Genomic DNA, 19654 nt, shown 5'->3' with positions numbered 1-19654 from the left:
AGTAATTTTGCGCCCAGCTTAAGTTAATTTCTGCTCATTTTGAGTTTTACTCGGTTATTTATTGTAATTTCTGTTTGTTTGGGTTTCATTTATTTGTCGATGCTGATTTGTGGTAGTTTCGAGCTTGATAGATTATTTGATTTTATTTTTGCTCATTTTTTGTTTGATGGAGTTCTTTGCTTTTCTTTGGAAAACTTATTTTGTGGAAGAAGTTTTTTTAATTAATTGTAAAGAAGGACGGTTCAGTCCAGAGAAAAACGAGGAAAGTTGGTTTAGTTTCTACTCTTAAAGAGGATTTTTGTAGGAGGAGATTTTAGGGATATTGAAAACCTCTTATCCTTAAAGGTGGCAAATGCGAAAGTTGCTAAGCCGGAGAATATTAAAAAAAAACACATCAAATTGATTTTTCGAGCAATTTTTCAGAAAACAGTAAAATTCAAAACACATGTAACGAATAAGAGACACCAGCAAGTGCATACCCAAATGAATCATTAATTGTACCCGAGAAAAATGAGAATAAATTAAGACGTCCAAAACCCATTGGCAATAAAACAACATGATCATAAAATAAAGTTGAATGACCATTAACGGGTTAGGAAAAAGTTCGGAAATACTGAATTTCGGGTTAGATTGGGAAAGTTGGGAAGGAAATTGAAATTAGTCCTATCAACTCTAATGGAGATTTGATCTGTTTTGGGGAGGAGAATTCTCTTTTGGAAGCCATGAATAGTGGACACTTCACTCAATGGAGAACTGGTTTGCCAGTTATGACCCTGTTACCAAGATTTTGCCTCTCTGATGTGGAGTCCTGATCTGGAGTCAAGGTTCAAACTCTTCATTGGAATTGACAGTTATTTCCTGCAAACCCTATTCCTCGAGTTATATATTCAAATTTCATCTTCAGCTGGCGTCAAAGAGTCTTCTTCACTGGACTATCCTAGGGGAGGAGATCCAGAAGAAATTGATGAATGTTCCGATGAGATTTCTATCAGATTCAAATGTATGTCTGTCGTTTTTACAGGCCTTTTTTGTTTTTGGCCATAGATGATTTCAAATTATGCCAAAGGACATTTCGGGTTTTAATTGAGATGTGGTGTTGTTTCCACAGATGGAGAGTAAGAGACTAATTCAGACAATTTGTCATGATGTCTGGCCTCAACGAATGGGCCAGATCCCGTCTCTACGCTCTTTCGAATGTAAATTCGTGAGAAAAAGAAATTTTTGTTTACTTCCTTTTCCAAAAACCTCACTCGGATGCCCATATGATCTAGACCATTATTCAAAGGTAGCCCGGAATTTCTAATTTAATTTTATAGATTGGCCAATGCCGATCTAAGGTTCACCCCTAACAAAGTTCATTGGATAGAACAAGTGACTTAGTTGACTTAGCAGTGAGACCCTGTTTACAGAGTCTATCTTTGAGATTTTATAGAAGTGTTTTTTTGTGATCTTTAGATGGATACGTGTGAATCATTTAATACAACCTTGTAAATTATTTTTCCAGGAACCCAGGCAGGGTAGGAAAAGAACTTGCTAGAAACACCGTCGCTAGTATAATGACTGGGAGGCTTGTTTACCCTCCTAAGATATAGCTAGAGATATTAGTGGTGACCAAGGTTCTGTTGCCCGTGGCCCGCAGTTAGATAAGATAAGATAAGAGTTATTGCTGAAAAATGGCTATCACAAGCCCAAAAGGGCCGAATTCGCACTTTAGCGTCAAACAAAGCGAAAAAACAACAACAAAAACAAACAATCAAACAACAACAGAAAATTATAAAAGGGTCAATGTCAAATACTTAAAAACGTTAAAAACAAAAACAAAGTAAATTTCAAAAAATTATAAGGCAATTGTCAAGTCAGCAAAAATGCCCCCCCCCCAAAAAAAAAAAAAAAAAACTTGTAAAATTAACAAGGGGTTAAAGTAAAATTAAAACAAAAACATAAGTTAGTTGGTGACTAACAAACATAAAATATTTGCAAAATGGGCATTAAAATTAATAACTATGAGGTAAAGAGTGAGTGATGGGGGGGGAGGCAGCGGAGATTCAGTGGTTGAAAATGTCAACTATGTAAGGGATAAAAGTTCTTCTATATCTTTCAGTGCAAACACTTATTGGGGCGAGAAGGGGGATTTTTGTTGACACAGAACGTGGGAGGCGGGGTCGAAGGGGTGAATATTGACCAGGGAAAGGGGGAGTTATTCGAGGGTTATGATGGGTATTGTTAACAAAACGCAAGGTAATTTTTGCTCTCCTTTCCTTAAGCGTGACAAGGTTAGCTCTCCTAAGAAGGGAAATATAAGATACTTTACCGTCATTGTAGATAATTCTTAGGCACCTTTTTTGTACTTCCTCTATTCTGTCCGACAATTCAATGGAAATGTCAGGATGCCAAACAGGACAGGCTTACTCAAGGGTTGGGCGTATAAATGACGGGAAAATCCTCAAACAGTACGATTTAGGGTATTTAAATTTTTTAAGGACTTTAAGGAGGGAAAATGCGGCATTTGCACGTTTTAAGATATCATTAACATGACAATTCCATTTGTCGCTTGAGATGGTAACGCCCAGTAATTTCATAGTGGTAACGGACATTTCAGGGGGGATTGGACAGGAGAAAGAAGGAGGAGTTTTAAAGAAGAGGAGAGGAGGGGCATCTTTTTCGGGAAGAAGGCTGGAATTTTTTTGAGGGGCAGGATTAAAAAGTGGGACTTGACTGGGCTTGAAAAAAAAGGAGAAAAGCGGGAAAATTATGGGGATACTATTAAGTTGGGATTTGGGGGGACAAACGTTAGAACTAGAACACAGGTTTACACTAGAGTTACGTAATTCGATGCTTCCATAGCCCGAATGGATGGAATTAGGGTCTTCTTTGTGGGGATAGAATACGGTGGGGGTCTTAAATTCCCCGGAATGAGCTGGTGGTGGTGCTTCAATGGACACTGGTGTGTTACATGACAGACTCGGTGACTCTCGTTTTTTGACAGAGTTTTCTTGGCAATGTTGGAGGGTGGAGAATTTGTTTTCGTTGAGTTGAACTGCTTGCAGTATCTCACTGACCTTTGATGTAATGGTAGGAAGGTTTGATGTAAATCGTTTTTTGACAGGTCCAAACTTATGAGAGAAGGAATTGGAGGGGGTGCTGACTGTGGGTTTAATTTTTTTCGGAACTATTTAAGGGCTTTTTAAAATATTTGTATCCATATTTCATATGGATTTAACTGCATTCACCGAAGCAAAGCCTACTTCTAAAACTGTTACAAACCCTGGAATACAAGAGTTTGCACCCATGGACACTACATTCATTCTTCAAATAATAATTCTTCCACAAATGGAGGTATTTACACGACTCTTCTTTCTTGCAAATCCCTCTCCAGGCATATTTGCATATACCTTTATTAGCATTAACTTGTTTCTTGGATAGTTCATCACTAGTATTGAACTCACACCTATCTTTACATGCATAATTAAGGTCAATTGCAGAATGAACTTGACCTTGAACACTTGTGCCTGATAGGGGATTAAAACCAAGAAAGTTTAATCCCTTAAACACACAAACTTGTCTTTTTATCTTAGCTGAACCGGAAATCACTGGATTCGTGTCTATAATTTTGTCGTTGACCTTGTCTGCCGTTAAATTTTGATTTTTGATGATGTTATCAGGAGCCACATTAGCGTCAATAAGTCTTGTTTTAATATTGGTTTTAACAGAAATTGGGATTTCTCCTTTTCCTGGATCTGAAAAGACTGGGAGTTACCAACTCTAACACTTTTCGAAGTGGTTAGGGTGGACATTTCTATAATAACTTTTTCAAGTTCACTCATAAATTATAATAACCGCTGCATTGGAGGGAGGAGGTTACTTGTTTTAGGTGCAGTAGGGACGTTGTTTAACAAGTCGGACTGGCAGGAAGCACAGGTCTTGAATACTTAAGCTTGGTCAGTGGTTTGGCAATTGAAATCAGTTGTTTTTGAAACGAAATTGTTTTGGCAGGACACATCGGACGTGGTTGAGGGGGGACTGTCCTGGGGCATTAAACTAGTTTGGCAAGAAATTGATTTGAGAGACGATAAGGATGATGACCTCACTTCTTTCATAATGTTGACTAGGTCACTTCCCGATGGGTGACGTGGAGGCGTCCTAAGGGTAGACGGGGTCTGGGCGGAACAACGCAAAGAGTCATCAAAGGGTACTACCTTGTCATTAGTATCTTATTTTGTAGTACAATCTAGGCAAAGCCAATGTTTTGACCATTTAGAACGTTCTATACCGGAGCAATGTTCATGGAAGTAAAACTCACAGCTACTGCACTGAATAGAGTTAATAGTAACTCTTAATCTGCATTCCTGACATACTTTCTTTGCCATTTTTTTTAACCGGAATAGGTTTTGATATATTATCGCTGATTATAGTTGAGTTAGCTAGGATCACTGAATTCATTTATGTTCAAAGCTCTCAATTAATTCTTTCCAAAGTGAGTGAATCCAAAAAGGTGTTTCCACTCTGAAGACTAAGTGCATACTCAAAATGCAGACTCAGTTGCCGTTCGACCGTTCAATCACGTTACCATACCCTTGAGCAGGGTATACCGTAATAGAGTATACTATACCCTATATATTTACATTGTAATAGTGGTGGTCGTGAGGCATTTCACTCCAATAAAGTAGTGCCAGCTCCATTTCCTTGCCAATATTTGGTAGTAGTGTCCATTACAGTACAATATTTGGTACCATTGGTGGTTACCATTACAATAATATTATTTTCTTGTTTAAACTAACATTTCTAGTCAACTTAAATCCTGGCTGAAATGTTCATCTTGTTAACGATTATAAACCCGTTAACAATCTTAAAATCTTTAATCGATGATATTTTTGTTATTTTAGGGATTTTATTTGGGATTTAGAAACTAATTTATTAAACAAAAAATAATTTATTGGTAACCATAATTGACTTTTCTTTATCTTTTTTTGTTATCATGATAATTTATTTTTTCGAAAATATGTCAATTTTTGAATTGTAGAAATAGTCAGATCTTGGAGCTTGAGTTTTACTCTGTTTATTCAAAGTTGAGTTAGTTGAAGATTTTAACTTTTTTGGTTTGATTCTATTTGTAGGTCGGATGTTTCTTCTATTCCTGGTATTTGGATGGGCAGTAATACCACTTGTATATCTCTTGTCTTATCTCTACAAAAATCCTGCCAGCGCTTTGATCAAGGTCGGCGTGCTATTCATTTTTACAGGTAGTTGAACCACGATATTAGTGTTGTTTAAAATAAATTTGTATGCTTATATTTATTCTTTTAAAGAAATGATGCTTCGCTACTAGCCATCGCTCGGGGCTTGTTGCTAACATACGATAGACTTGTACAGTATATGTATATTATCTGCTGTCGGTTGTCTTCTAACTGCGAATTAATTTGATCTTCTCTATGATGTTCACAGTGTCATCTTAGGCTCGCATTGGGTTAAAAAAGAACTTCCCTTAAAGAATTGACCCACCTAGTTTGTTTTTGAGGCCAAAAATGCCAGTATGCCGGTTTCCAGATAAAAACTATCTAGCCAATTTATAGGAAAAGCAAAGACACATATTTACTTAATTATCGCTCGTTTAACTGATAAAAAAAGGTATTATTAAAAAACAATTTTAATAAAATTGTAAAATAAATATTAATGAAAAACACATTTGGAGACTGCTCAATGATTTCTTACTACTGCTAGTACTACTACAAACAACTCATTACACCACTATTCCGCTTTAAGTACCATAGCTACTGAAGGTTATTTTTATCTTAATCTTTTAAACCTATTTACACCTTCCCAAAAAATCCCCATTTTCCTTAAATCTTACCATACCAAATTCCCCCCCCCTGCTTGGGGATCACCTACTTTTTGTTTTGCTCTTGGCTCTGGCCTTTTTTCCACCCAGAGCAAATTAAAAAAAATCATTCATTCACAAAATTCTTTAATAATTTATTTCTGACTTAATTAATTGTTTTGTCCCAATTCTTCGCTTCTAATTCTTCGAGTTCCACAGTCTTTAAAACTAAATTTGATTCTCTCCTTGCCTAAAGCTGAACTGACCATTTTACTTATTGATGTCAACACTGACCCCTCGCCGCTCCCCATCTTCAAATAAGTGTCGAGTGCTGAGATAAGGTTAAAAAATTGACGTGCATTTATTGTCCGTGAGTTCACTGAAAAGATCCTGAAGACATACCTTCGAGCCTGCATAACTGTTGGAAATACTTTCTTTGGAGTCTTTTGGGATAACAAACAGTCTAAAAAGATTAGATCTGGAGAATACTGGTCAAATTCTTCAAGAAGGGTGATGTGTTAATGCGTGGCAGTTAGAGGGGCATTGACTCTTGCCGTGGAGAAAATTATTTTATATATTTTTTATCCTGGGAATGGGACAAAAAAAGACATCTTACGTTGCTTTTAAAAAGATGTTTGATTCCATCGTTCGAAAGATTGTATGAAAGATTTTTAATTATTGCAGAATACCTGATAAACTACTCAATTTGAATAGCGCACTTTATGAATATGTTGAACGTTTTGTCCCTACAGAAAATAGGGATACATCTTTCTGCTATAATAGGGATACATCTTTTTGCTATACTTACGTAAGACAGTGTTTATATGCAGGGTTTTACGCTTCACTACACGAATTCTCATGAATACAAGCGGTCACTAGGATATTCCCATTACGTGGCCTACGCAAGACTTGTTGTGGTTATTTATAGCAGTAGTGAAAAAGATTTCAGAATGTCAACATTGTTAATATAGATCTTTATTCATCGAAAGCATATTTTTAGCATTATGCATGAGCGTTTTTACTCTGTTGGATGTTGAAAGTGCTAACAGCAGTAGTAAAATGAACCGGGAGTACCCAGTGCTGTAGTATAAATTACAAGGGGTTGTCGGCTAAACCTTGGATATGATGAGATGTTTTCAAGATAATTGATATAATTGAGTAAATCAAGTTGGAGGGACAGTTATGTTTTGCAGCAACCGCGATATAAGGTATATACATAAACTAAAAGATAGACTAAATGCATGGGTGAAAAATATTAACTTTAGTTCTGAATTTTTCCATTGAAAAGAAAAAAAAAGGCTACACTTCAGTTTTGATCCCCCCCCCCCCAAAAAAAAGTAAAAAAGTTTCAAGTTCTGTTCTGAATTTTCCAAAGAAAAGAAAAAAGCTGCAAGTTTGTTCTGAATTTTCCCAAAGATGAGAAAAAAAAGCAACTTCTGTCCTTAATTTTCCCAAAGAAGAGAAAAAATACTCTTCAGATCTGAATTTTTCGAAAGGAAAGAAAAAGTTCAAATTCTATTCTAAATTCTTCTAACTAAGGCAAAAAAGTTCAATTTCGATTCCAAAGTTTTCAAGAGATGAGAAAAGGGCTACCTTTCTGTCATGATTTTCCCCAAAAAGATAAACAAGTTCTGTTCTGACTTTTTCCATAGAGTAGAAAAAGTTACACTTCAGTTCTGAATTTGTTCCAAAGAAGAGAAAAAAGTTGCACTTCTGTTCTGAATTTTTCCAAAGAATAGAAAAAAAGTTCGAATTCTGTTCTGAATTTTTCCATAGAAGATAAAAATTTGCCCTTCTGTTATTATTTTCCCCGAAAGAAGAAAAAAAAGGTCCAAACTTCTGTTATGCATTGTCCCAAAGAAGAGATTAAGCTACTCTTCAGTTTCAAGTTTTAAAAAAAGTTATACTTCTGTTCTTAATATCCCCAAAGAAGATATTAAAATACTCTTCTGTTCTTAATTTTCCCAAAGAAGAGCAAAAAGTACAACTTCTCTTCTGATTTTTTTTCAAAAGAATAGAAAAAATGTTCAGCTGCTGTCCTGAATTTTCCCAAAGAAGATAAAAAAGGTTAAACTTCTGTTCTGATTTTTCCTAAAGAAGAGGAGAAAAAAGTTAAACTTCACTCCTGAATTTTTCCAAAGAAGAAAAAAAGTTAAACTTGTCCTTAATTTTCCCAAAGAAGAGACAAAAGTTCAGCTTTTGTTCTGAATTTTTCCAAAGAGGAACACAAATTCGAATTAGGTTCTGAATTTTTCCAAAGTAAAGAAAAAATTCATAGTTGTAAATTTTACTAGGGAGAGAAAAAAAGTGCATGAATTTTTGCACCCAGAGTCCCTCCCAACCATCTAGTTGAATAATAAAATAGGTAGCCAATGGGCCCCGCACGATGGTTGGTATTATTTAAACTGTTATTTTTGGCTTTTTGTTTCACAACTATTTCCTCTGACGAAAAATTATTTTCAACAATAGTAGTAATAATAAAGTGAAGTTTGTTGGATGTACGAATATTATACCGTCTATAATCTACGTTTTCCTGGAAGAGCTACATGTTTGAAAGCTGTTGTCCCACTGAAACAGCATGTTCATTTGCATCATTCTTCATTTCTTAAATTCCAATATAACCTTTAAAATAATGATTTGAACATGTAATATTTCTTCCAAATTAGCCATTAAAGTACACAGTATCTCATAATTTAAAGGATATACAGAGCTTGCTAAAAGATTTTTCGGTGTCTAAAAAGTGGTTTAAAACCACATTGAGTGGTTTGTGTCAGATTTGCCACCAGATTGAATCTGTGATTAATTTTTTCCGCTGCTTTGAAGTTAAAACTATTGTATTATTCATCATTCATTGCCTAAGACATTACAATAACGTTTGAAAATGCAACACGGCTTTATAATGTAAATACTTAAAACATAATTTGTAGCATCTAGGGCATTGGTTTTCAGAAGCTGACCTAAGATTGACCCCGCATCCGTATCAAACAGACTCTAATAGAGTCATGCTCTATAGAGCGAGAAGAATACTATGAATAGAAATAGAAGAACGTGCAGATGTCGTCTATGGCCTCCTAAATTTATTCTACTTTCTAGACCTGTAACTTTCTGCTGTTGTTTGAATTTTTTTTTTATCAATTGGGTTTTACACCATGTTTATCCTGAATTGAAATGAAGAGACAGAAAAGTAAGGATATAAAGTCTTAAAGCTCTTTAAAAATACTTCTCAATGAAATCCAAACAACCCTTGTGTTTGAATAATCATTTTTAAAGAAATATGTCAAATACGTAGTTATCCTTTAGCGTAAACGGTTGAGGAAGAGGCAGCCCCTTTCATATTTGGAATAATTTTCATTCATTGTAAGTTTTAATTTTACTTCTTATCTCAGTTATAAATAGCGCTTCTTATTTAATTACAGGCCACTCTTCAGATCGTGTCAAAAAATTTATTCCCCCGTTATATAATTCCCCTGTAAAATTCTTCCCGTGGAAAATTTTCGAGTGAAGAATCCCCTCCCTGCAGGAAAAACACCCCAAAAGTTTCAGTATGTTTACACTAACGAATACATTACCTTAACAGTGGAATAATTGCAATAAATGTTTGCTCACTCAACCCCTAATTTTGGAGTCATAGTATTTGGACCTTTCGACCATGCTGCATCCAATATTTATCTCAAAATTAAATCAGACGGCATGGAGAAAAATTGAACCACAGGAAGGGACTTAGTTGCCTTCCAATCTTTGGGGTCACTTGAAAAGGGTAGAAGGACTCCATGTTTGTTTGAATGAGTTCTCGCCCGATCTTCTTGGACTGTTTTCTGGTTACTATTTTTTTTCTAAGGAAAAAACCTTAAATAAATAGACCCAAATCCCTTGTCTTTCTCATAACCAAAAAGACATAATTGAATATTATTGTAAATAGGAGCTAGAAACTCCTAAAGCAAGGATCTCTGATAGGCTAAATCTGATGGTGTGATTTTTGTTTGCTTTTTGGGCTTGTTTTTCTGTTTTTCAAAATGAACTGAATTTTTGAGGTTCCTAGCTTTTTATAGCATTATCAAGCTTAATGCCATTTATATCTTTAGTGTCAGAATAAAAAGTCAGTTCTGTTGATACATAACTTGCTATTAAAGTTCTTTTTTTGGTCAATCTCTATTTGGTTGACTCGCTCCCTACTTGCAGTTGTTACTATGCTACTGTTGACTGTTAGATTGTTTTACAGAGTTTGCATGGAATATAAGAGCATTTTATTTCTCTTGTAGGCTTAGCAGCTGACATTATTGTCCAATTTACAAGTATTCCTGACTTGAATTTGGTAGATGTCTCCAAGATGCTCGATATGATTTTCTTGGTATTGCCCAACTACAGTCTTTCAGTTGGCTTCAGCAACTTGTACAATAACGATATTGCTAATCAGTTTTGTATAAATACGAAAATTCAGCAAGATTGTGAACGTGCTGGAAATTCCTACAACTCTGTTCCATATAATTTAAACATGACCAACCCTTTGGCTATTGGATGCTGTAAAAGTGAGTACATTTGTAAGAATTGTATTCTTTCTTTTTTTGTAAAGAGAAATTTAGTAAAAAACGATCACCAGAATTATCATTACACATTTGGGAAGTGCAATGGTAGGCTCTATTATAGTAGGGAATGGCCAAGGTTAAGTATTAACAGCCAAAGACACTCTTGGATGAAGGCACAAAAAAAGAGAGACAACCAGAGTGTATGCTCTTTTTTGAGGATTGGTGGGAACTTGACATCTGGTTTCCCCATTTAACATCTGGAGTATGTCTTGACCCTGAACAATGGTAGTTATTTTCAGTTGAGTTGACTACAGTCATTTGAAGTTTAGTATTGACTGTAGTTCAGCAAATTTTTGAACCTCGAAAGCTTGGTTCTATGTAGCTAAGGCAATTTTCAGATTATCAGGAAAATTAATAAGAGGTACCGAATTGGAATCTTTTTAAATACTGTAAAACCCGCTTTGCTTCTTTTTTTTAATTCATTTGCAAAATGCCATAAAATTTTAAGTGACTACGCAGTGACTCAAATTAATGAACCTCAAAAGCTTGGTTCTATGTAGCTAAGGCAATTTTCAGATTATCAGGAAAATTAATAAGAGGTACCGAATTGGAATCTTTTTAAATACTGTAAAAACCCGATTTGCTTATTTTTTTTATTGCATTTGCAAAATGCCATTAAATTTTAAGTGACTACGCAGTGACTCAAATTAATGAACCTCGAAAGCTTGGTTCTATGTAGCTAAGGCACTTTTCAGATTATCAGGAAAATTAATAAGAGGTACCGAATTGGAATCTTTTTAAATACTGTAAAACCCGCTTTGCTTCTTTTTTTTAATTAATTTGCAAAATGCCATAAAATTTTAAGTGACTAAGCAGTGACTCAAATTAATGAACCTCGAAAGCTTGGTTCTATGTAGCTAAGGCACTTTTCAGATTATCAGGAAAATTAATAAGAGGTACCGAATTGGAATCTTTTTAAATACTGTAAAACCCGCTTTGCTTCTTTTTTTTTAAATGCATTTGCTAAATGCCATAAAATTTTAAGTGACTACGCAGTGACTCAAATTAATGAACCTCGAAAGCTTGGTTCTATGTAGCTAAGGCACTTTTCAGATTATCAGGAAAATTAATAAGAGGTACCGAATTGGAATCTTTTTAAATACTGTAAAACCCGCTTTGCTTCTTTTTTTTTTAATGCATTTGCAAAATGCCATAAAATTTTAAGTGACTGCGCAGTGACTCTACTCTGTGACAGAATTTGTTCCCGGGTAAAATTTCTGTAGGCTCAGTTATCAGTGTATTTCACTGCAAGATGAAGATTGTCATACCAATCGATAGAAAAAATCATGCTTTCAAAGTATATTGACTTTTAGTATATTTTGTTTATAGTTTTTCCTCTTTTTTCGTAATATTGCAAACACTTTTAAAATATGTTGTAAATATTGGGTCTTATAGGGAGATTTATATACTGTTATTCCCCATCAAAATCAAATCAATGATTGACCATTGTATTTACTTCTTTATGATCTATATTATCACGATGTTAAAAATATTAATGATAACATTACAGATCGGCTAATCAATTTATTTCTTTTAAAAGCAACAAAACTTTCTTGAAAAACATGAAAACCTGGTTTCTTACAGGGTGTTAAAGGTCTTCTTGTGTGTGGCTCCAGGCGGCTCCATGTTAGTACGCGGTGACTTTGAAGTCTCTTTCTAAATACAGATCACTCAATGCATTGCTCTTACTTTACTGTCTCATATTGAATTAATGGCATATAAACAAACTGAGTGATTTTAGAAATGAAAGTTTAAGAAACTAATAGAATGAGAAAGTTTGGACATATCCGAAGTTTCTGATTGGGGAGGGGGGGTACGAAGAGGAAGATCTTCTGTGGAGAAGGGACTCTTTGGGGGTGATAAGGGATGTTAGGTAAATAGAAAGAGGTGTGTTTATAGGTATGAGGTGGGGGAGGGCCAGGGGAGGGCATCAAGAGGAAAGGGATCTTTTTGATAGGGTGGGTTTGAGTTTTGACATTGATTGTACGTGGGAGGAGGGTCGGTCTAAAGAGTGGACTTTCTTTGCAAGGGGTGACATATAAGTTAGTGATTGACGTCGAAAGTTCTTGAAAGGAGGAACTACTATAACATGCCTCAGTGTCATTAACTTTTTCCAAGTATCCACCAACAAGTCTCATCGTTTTTCTTGAAAATTTGAACTTGTTTTAAATTTGAATAAAAATTGATTGGCCATTACACATCCATATGAAGTATAAGGGTGGACTAAATTATTGTATAAAAGTGATAAAATTTGTTGGGGGTAAAAATTTCTTCAAATTTCGAATTGCTCAAAGTCCTCCAGTAATTTTCATTGCAACTATTTCACTATGACGTTTGCATGAAAGATTGTAATGTAAATAAAAACCAAGCTATTGCGTCATTTGCACTTGTTTCAATGGCTGCTTCGTAAACATAATTTTTCCCTTAATATCCAGTGGCTCACTTGCTCTTGAATATGTAATAAAACTAGTCTTCGTAATGTTAACAGAAAGTAAGCTTAGACTAGTAAAAACCTCAAAACTTTTGAAAACACGATTAGAAATCGAATTATATAAACACCGACTAGAAAATGTTAAATAAGTGTCATCATTAAAAGAGGTCAGACAAGAATCTGGCAGATATAACTTCATCCTATCAACATATAGCAAACACAGCAGATGACCATCAACCATCAATCATATCATTAACAAACCCACTTTTCAAATAACATTTCAACCATCTTAAGCATTATCCTTTTATACCTGTATATTCCAATCTTCGTAATAAAACACTAAAATGCACTGTATCAGAATGTTTTTTAATTAAAAAAAAAAATGCTGTGAGGAGAATTAGAATATTGCTTACGAAATCAACGAGGTGAATAGCAACATGACTAGCAGAGTGGTCTATCCGAAAACCTCATTGTGTCCCACTTAATAGGCCATGCTACGTAAGATGATCATAAAGGTGGTGATGGGCCACTTTCTCAAGTATCTTGGAGAACAACGGTAATATTGAGATTAGCCTCCAATTACCCATATCTGACTTCGAACCTCCTTTGAACAGAGGCATTACTTTGGCTTGTTTCAAGGCATCTGAGAAGTTGCCTGTTGTCATGGAGATATGCTAATAATGTGAAAAGAGGGAGGAAGTAGATACATGATTGGGGCTTTAAATGTTCTGAGATTTACACCATCCATCCCGGCAGAACATGATTTATTATTCTTAACAATCTTTATAACCTCATCATTTGTACATTTTTAAAACATAAATTTCTGTCTTTCCCCTAGATTATACACAAATTCGTCTGAAAGAAAAATTTCTGAGTCATTTCTAGTACCCTCTTGAACCGAAGATGCTATTTCGAATAAAACTGACCGAAATGATTGACGACATTTGTCAGTTATAGACTGTCAGTTATCTTCCCATGAATTTGTTTAGAACTTGCCATTTTGCCTTAATGTCACTCTTGTGCTCACTGAACTTTTCATTAAAATACCTCTTTTTAGTTTGGCGTCGCAGAAAGTTTAATTTGTTCCTTGCCTCTCTGAACTAATCAAAATCAATCAGATCCTGAGTATTTGAGCTTGTTCATAAGGCAGATTTCTTTCCTGTCTCTCACTTATGATTGGGTCAATTATCCATGGTTTTCGTGGTTCATCCTACTTCTGTCGGACAGCTCGTAAGGGACATGTTTTTTCATAAATTGGTTGTAAAATAGACATGAATTCATTGTAAGCAAGTGAAGAATCTTCAGTGATTACAAACACAATGTCCCAGCTGAGATGGCTCAGTTCCTCGGCAAATTTTTTCAGATTTTGTTTTCTAGACGCATTCACCATTATTTTCTTTGATCTAATATAAACTTTTAAGACAAGTTAACCTAATCAGAACTGGGAGATGGTCTGAATCAGGGTGAAAAACCACGTCTGCGTAACTATGACTCAAATAATTAGAACCAACGAAAATATTATCAATGAGAGTATCAGAGTGACTTGATATATGAGTTGGAACACAAGCTGAGGGGTAAAGGTCATTTAAATCATAAAATTTAAAAAAAAAATCAAAATTACCAGCTGTAAGATTTAAAAGACTATCGTTCAAATCACCCATACAGGTAAAATCCATACCTGTATGAAAAATACATCGAAGCAGCCCATCGAAACCATCAATAGACTGATCCAGTTGAGGACTGGGCGGCTTATACAAAATACTAATCTTAATTTTCTTTGTTCAAGTTCAATTTCAAGCGAAAAACTTTCTATCTTACCTTCAATCCCAACTCCCAAATCATCTCTATTTATATACTTTAAATTTTTCTTTTAAAACTCCATCTACCACGGCTCATAGATATTGTTTTTTTTTCATTCAAAATCATAACCTGGAAAAAATAAGCTGAGAGAGATTGGTCAAAATTTAAAAATGTTTCACAAATTCCTACAACATCAAATTTACAAGAAGATTCCTCGATCAATAGGCCCAAATCAAAATGTTTAGTAGTTAGATGACAATTCCAAGAGCAAAGGCAAAGCAAATTGTCGCTTCCTAGTTCAGACGGTCTAATATATAAACTCTCGTGGATAGGTCTAAAATTTTTAACAGGAAAATCATTACAACCAACTTGGGCCTCCACATAGTCCTCAATACGAAAAAGAACGAAAAGACGAAAAAACAGACAACAGAACAAAAAAGGAAAAGAAACAGAAAGAAAAAAAAATAACTGACAAATAAAACTGACTGGAATATTTATATGGTGTTCATAAGTGATCTGATTCGTACGAGATTTATTTCACTTTGCTCTTGTTAGAAAAGTGCCCGCGATCAGTCAAAATGTTCTAACCACCAAATCAATTTCTAGCCGCTTCTAGTACCGATTTTTTCACTTCAGTAAAGTATTCACTAACGAAGATACCACATTTTGCAAGTTTCGATTTTAATTTGTAAGCTATATTTTTGTTTTTGAATTTCACCAGTACTGGAGCCACCGTAGTAAGCTCTTGGGTTTTTGACGCGGCATTTAACGTGGCGTGGGTTTTGACGAATTTGAACCGATTCACCAATAACACTTGCGTAGATGAAACACTATTGACTCCCATTCGTTGTATAAAGTTCAATACTGTTGAACCCAGATTGATCTCAGGATTTAGCTTTACAACGAAAAATACCAACGAATCAAGAACTTCTCCTGTTCCAAATTATCATATTTTTTTTTTACTCATGAATTCTACGCTCTATAGACTGAATCTATCTTCTCAAACTGTCTAAAAAAATTTAATTTTTGGAACTTCCCCCTATACTCGAGGGTAATTGAGTCATAAATTTGCGAAACAATCAGTTCCATCTCAACGACGTTTTGTTGCTTTGGGCAGTCTGATTCAGTAACTATTTTTTTAATCTTCTTTCTAACTACTTTAACAATGTCAGTACGAATCTTGCTCACCTCACCTTGTGTAGAAACAATTTGACTTTGGAGAGTGTATGAATTGCTCGAAACAGCAGCTGTTTCACTCGATACTTTCCAATCTCTTTTTCTGACAAATTCAAGGTAAATGTCTGGACTGTTCTCTTCTTCCTGAAAGGCAGGAGTTACGGTCTTATGTATTCGCTTTAATGCATTGGTATAGTTATCTTCAAAAGATACAAGAGTTGTAGCTATCAGCACATGATAATTATGAGATATGTAGCAAAAAACGGCAAACTTAATTATGGATTCTTTTGTCTTAGTAACATTTACCATACGGACATGCCAAATTGGATATCCTTTGAAAAGTGCCAATGCCAAGTCTATCTTCTTGAATTCCACCATTATGGTAATAATGATTAAAAATGCATATATATATATATATATATATATATATATATATATATATATATATATATATATATATATATATATATATATATATATATATATATATATATATATATATATATATATATATATATATATATATATATGTACATGTATAGGGATAAAAAAATAAACTGATCTTAATGTGGATATATCAGTGGAATGTAGCGGTGATCACCCTTACTGGAATCGTGGCCTCAGTGGATCGTCGAGTCTGCTAATTTATCAAATGTACTAAGAAATCTGTAATGAACTTGATTCAAATAAAATAGTCCAAACAAACAGTCAATATAATTAAAAACTTTTTTTTCCACAGGTTATTCTCTCAGAACGCAAAAGGTGTTCCATGAATGAATGTCTAGTTTGAACGAGTTACGTCATGAGGAATTTTCCTCATAACGTCAGAAATTGAGAGTTAGTTCTCAAGGTCGTAAGAATATAAAGTTCTCAAGTTTCACTTCACGGTTGTAGAAACATCAAAGATGCTCATTCGATCAGAAATTGAGAATTCTAGTCGGTTTTCATAAGTCGAAAGTGATTGAAACCAACAAACTTGGGGTGGGCTAAACGCCTAGCCCCGAATCAATAGTGCTTGAACTTTTTGATTTTCAGTTTTTCAATTTGTTTATTTGCTTTTGAATCATAACAAATATATGAATTATGGCAAAAAAAATCTTCATCACAAAATACTAACCAGTGTGGAGTGTTTTTTTCTTTCTTAAATTCTATCTTTTAGATATATGTGCCCGCTATCACTGCATACCATGGAGTACAGATTATTTTCAGTTCAGTGGATATGGAATCGGACGAATGATAACTTATATGGGAATAGATGGTTTAACATTCATACTTCTAATTGTGATTATTGAGTCCAAGATCGTTGAAAAATTATTCTCCAAAAAAAGGAAAATTGTGTTTGACATAGAAGGTAAGTATGCCACCGTGAAATACTGATACCTATGACACTAATTTAGAATAAAATTAAGATTTAAATATATATATATATATATATATATATATATATATATATATATATATATATATATATATATATATATATATATATATATATATATATATATATATATATATATATATATATATATATATATATATATATATATATATATATATATATATATATATATATATATATATATATATATATATATATATATATATATATATATATATATATATATATATATATATATATATAGATAGATGTGTGTGTGTGTGTGTGTGTGTGTGTGTGTGTGTGTGTGTGTGTGTGTGTGTGTGTGTGTGTGTGTGTGTGTGTGTGTGTGTGTGTGTGTGTGTGTGTGTGTGTGTGTGTGTGTGTGTGTGTGTGTGTGTGTGTGTGTGTGTGTGTGTGTGTGTGTGTGTGTGTGTGTGTATATATATATATATATATATACAGATTAATGTATGAAGATAATGTATTTGACATTTGTAAACAGTTAAATAAGGCGGCCAAAGGATAATTTGCCTGTTCCCACTTTTGTTATATTCTCACCTTCTGAAACACGAACAATCGAGGAAGCAGTCTCAGCTACTTTAGTCTCGAAAGTTAATGAACTCTCTCGGAAAATTGATGACTTTTTAGAGAATGCGACGCATTCAGGCCCTGTTTGGCCAGCTAGAATTGATACCAACGTAGCAATTGATCCCCAGCTCCTACGTTTGCCGTTGTACTAAAAAACAGTCCTGCAAACCTGACCTCACCTAATGCTCGTAAGGATTTCGTCGATAAGCTTTGCCCTGAGGCCTCAGGTGAAATTAGTGAACTTAAAAATTCGGCTTCGGAATGGAAACTTGTTGTTAAGTCAAAGCGTGCAGCGAATAAAATTGCCAAGAATGCTAAAAACAGTACCTCAGGTATCTCGGTGAGTGTGAAATCCCCACTGTTTATAGGGATCCTGAAAGGCGTACCGATCGAATACGATGAGAATCAAGTCAAATCTCTTGTACCAAACTGCGTGAAAGTTTCACAGTGCAGAAAGTCCCGAGTGTTCAAGGTCTACTTTGAGTTGAAACAAAACCTGGATCAGTTTTTGAAAGTGTCTGTGAAAGTTGGCTACAAAAAGCTTTCTGCACAAGCGTTTGTATATCTCCCAAAGCGTTGTTTCTCGTGTCATAAGACTGGGCATTTGGCCTCACAGTGCTATAATCGGGCTCTCTGCTCTCGCTGTGGATCATGTGATCACACCTCAAACAGTGCCTTTCTGTGTTCGGAAAAAATGTTCTGTCCAGAGTGTAAGGCTACCGGCCATACTTGTTACAGTGTAAAGTGCCCTAATAACAATAGTCAACTAGCAAAACCCATGGTATGACATGGATGTGTCTACTACGACGCAAGCTGTACTTTCGTAGAATTTTAATGGTGGACTTTTAGTCAAAATTCCTGTGATAAAAGGTTTGCTTTCGAATTGTGAATTATTGTGCTTGAAAGAGTATTTTTTGACGAGTCATAGTTTAGGCCTTCTGAAAAATAACAATAATTTTACTAGCTATTCGGTGCCCGCTAAACAATCCGCTTCCAGTGTCCGCCCCTCTGGTGGTATTGCGATGCTTGTTAGGACCTCGTGCCGGTCGAGTAGTTTTGATTCATGTGATTTTTTTTTTCTGGCCGTCCGTGTAAAAGAGTATGTTATTGTAAACGTCTATCTCCCGATAGATTATCGCAATGACCGATCGGAAGTTTATTTACTTCTGCGTCTGAGAAACTATGGTCTTGCCTTTCAAAGATTCGCCTGTTAGGTAAGTGTTGTATTCAGGGTTTTCACCCCTTGTAAAATTTTACTAGATCTTGTAAAAAGCATATCCATCTTGTAAATCTAGTAAAATGGGGGTCAGATCTAGTAAAATTGAACAAATCTAGTAAATTTTTGCCAAAATCTAGTAAATTTTTGCCCTCATCTGAAAGCATTTTGTTGGGTTGACTGTTGTCTTACTGTTCTTATGACATTTATTCTGTGGTCCCAAAACATAACAAACTGCTCAAGTCCTTCGGCGTGAAATTCAACACTTTGAAATCCGTTTTTTAATCAAGATCTGGACTTATTGGATCTGAATTTTTCATTTTATAATTAGGCAATAAGTCATAAAAGGTATATTGAACAAAGGCTTCATGTTTGCAGGCTGAATGCCTGTTAAATGTTTTTGGAGTGACACCTTTGTGCTTATCCTTCTCTTAAGTGTCCTCTAGGCTAGTTGTATTTCCTTGTAATGCTCCCTTTCAGGGATGGGTCTACAGGCTAAAATATTTCCCGGTAAGGTATTTTGAAGTACCTACCTCCATTCCTCCTTCTAGAGCGTCCTGACCTTTGATGACCGTTAAAAATCTGTGAGTAATAGAAATGAAACCTTGCAAAATAGATCTTCTGCTTAAATGAATTACAACAAAACTGTTTTCAGCTTCACAAG

At 34.8% G+C, this 19654-nt stretch overlaps 1 protein-coding gene across 1 annotated transcript in view; it reads left to right on the top strand.

Annotated features, from left to right (window-relative positions):
* LOC148947023 (phospholipid-transporting ATPase ABCA3-like) overlaps positions 1 to 19654 on the top strand; it is a 513909-nt gene that overhangs the window by 413888 nt on the left and 80367 nt on the right. The window contains exons 23-25 of the mRNA XM_089096491.1: positions 5115 to 5240; positions 10075 to 10341; positions 16965 to 17156. Of these exons, the coding sequence (XP_088952617.1) occupies positions 5115 to 5240; positions 10075 to 10341; positions 16965 to 17156 (585 nt within the window). The remainder of the gene's footprint in view (positions 1 to 5114; positions 5241 to 10074; positions 10342 to 16964; positions 17157 to 19654) is intronic.

The sequence above is a fragment of the Artemia sp. Qi Xiang Cuo genome, chromosome 11, assembly GCF_049724085.1.
Source record: "Artemia sp. Qi Xiang Cuo chromosome 11, ASM4972408v1, whole genome shotgun sequence".
Classification (NCBI taxonomy): Eukaryota; Metazoa; Arthropoda; class Branchiopoda; order Anostraca; family Artemiidae; genus Artemia; species Artemia sp. Qi Xiang Cuo.
Note: the sequence above shows the minus strand (reverse complement) of the source record. Positions and strands in the feature narration are given on the sequence as shown.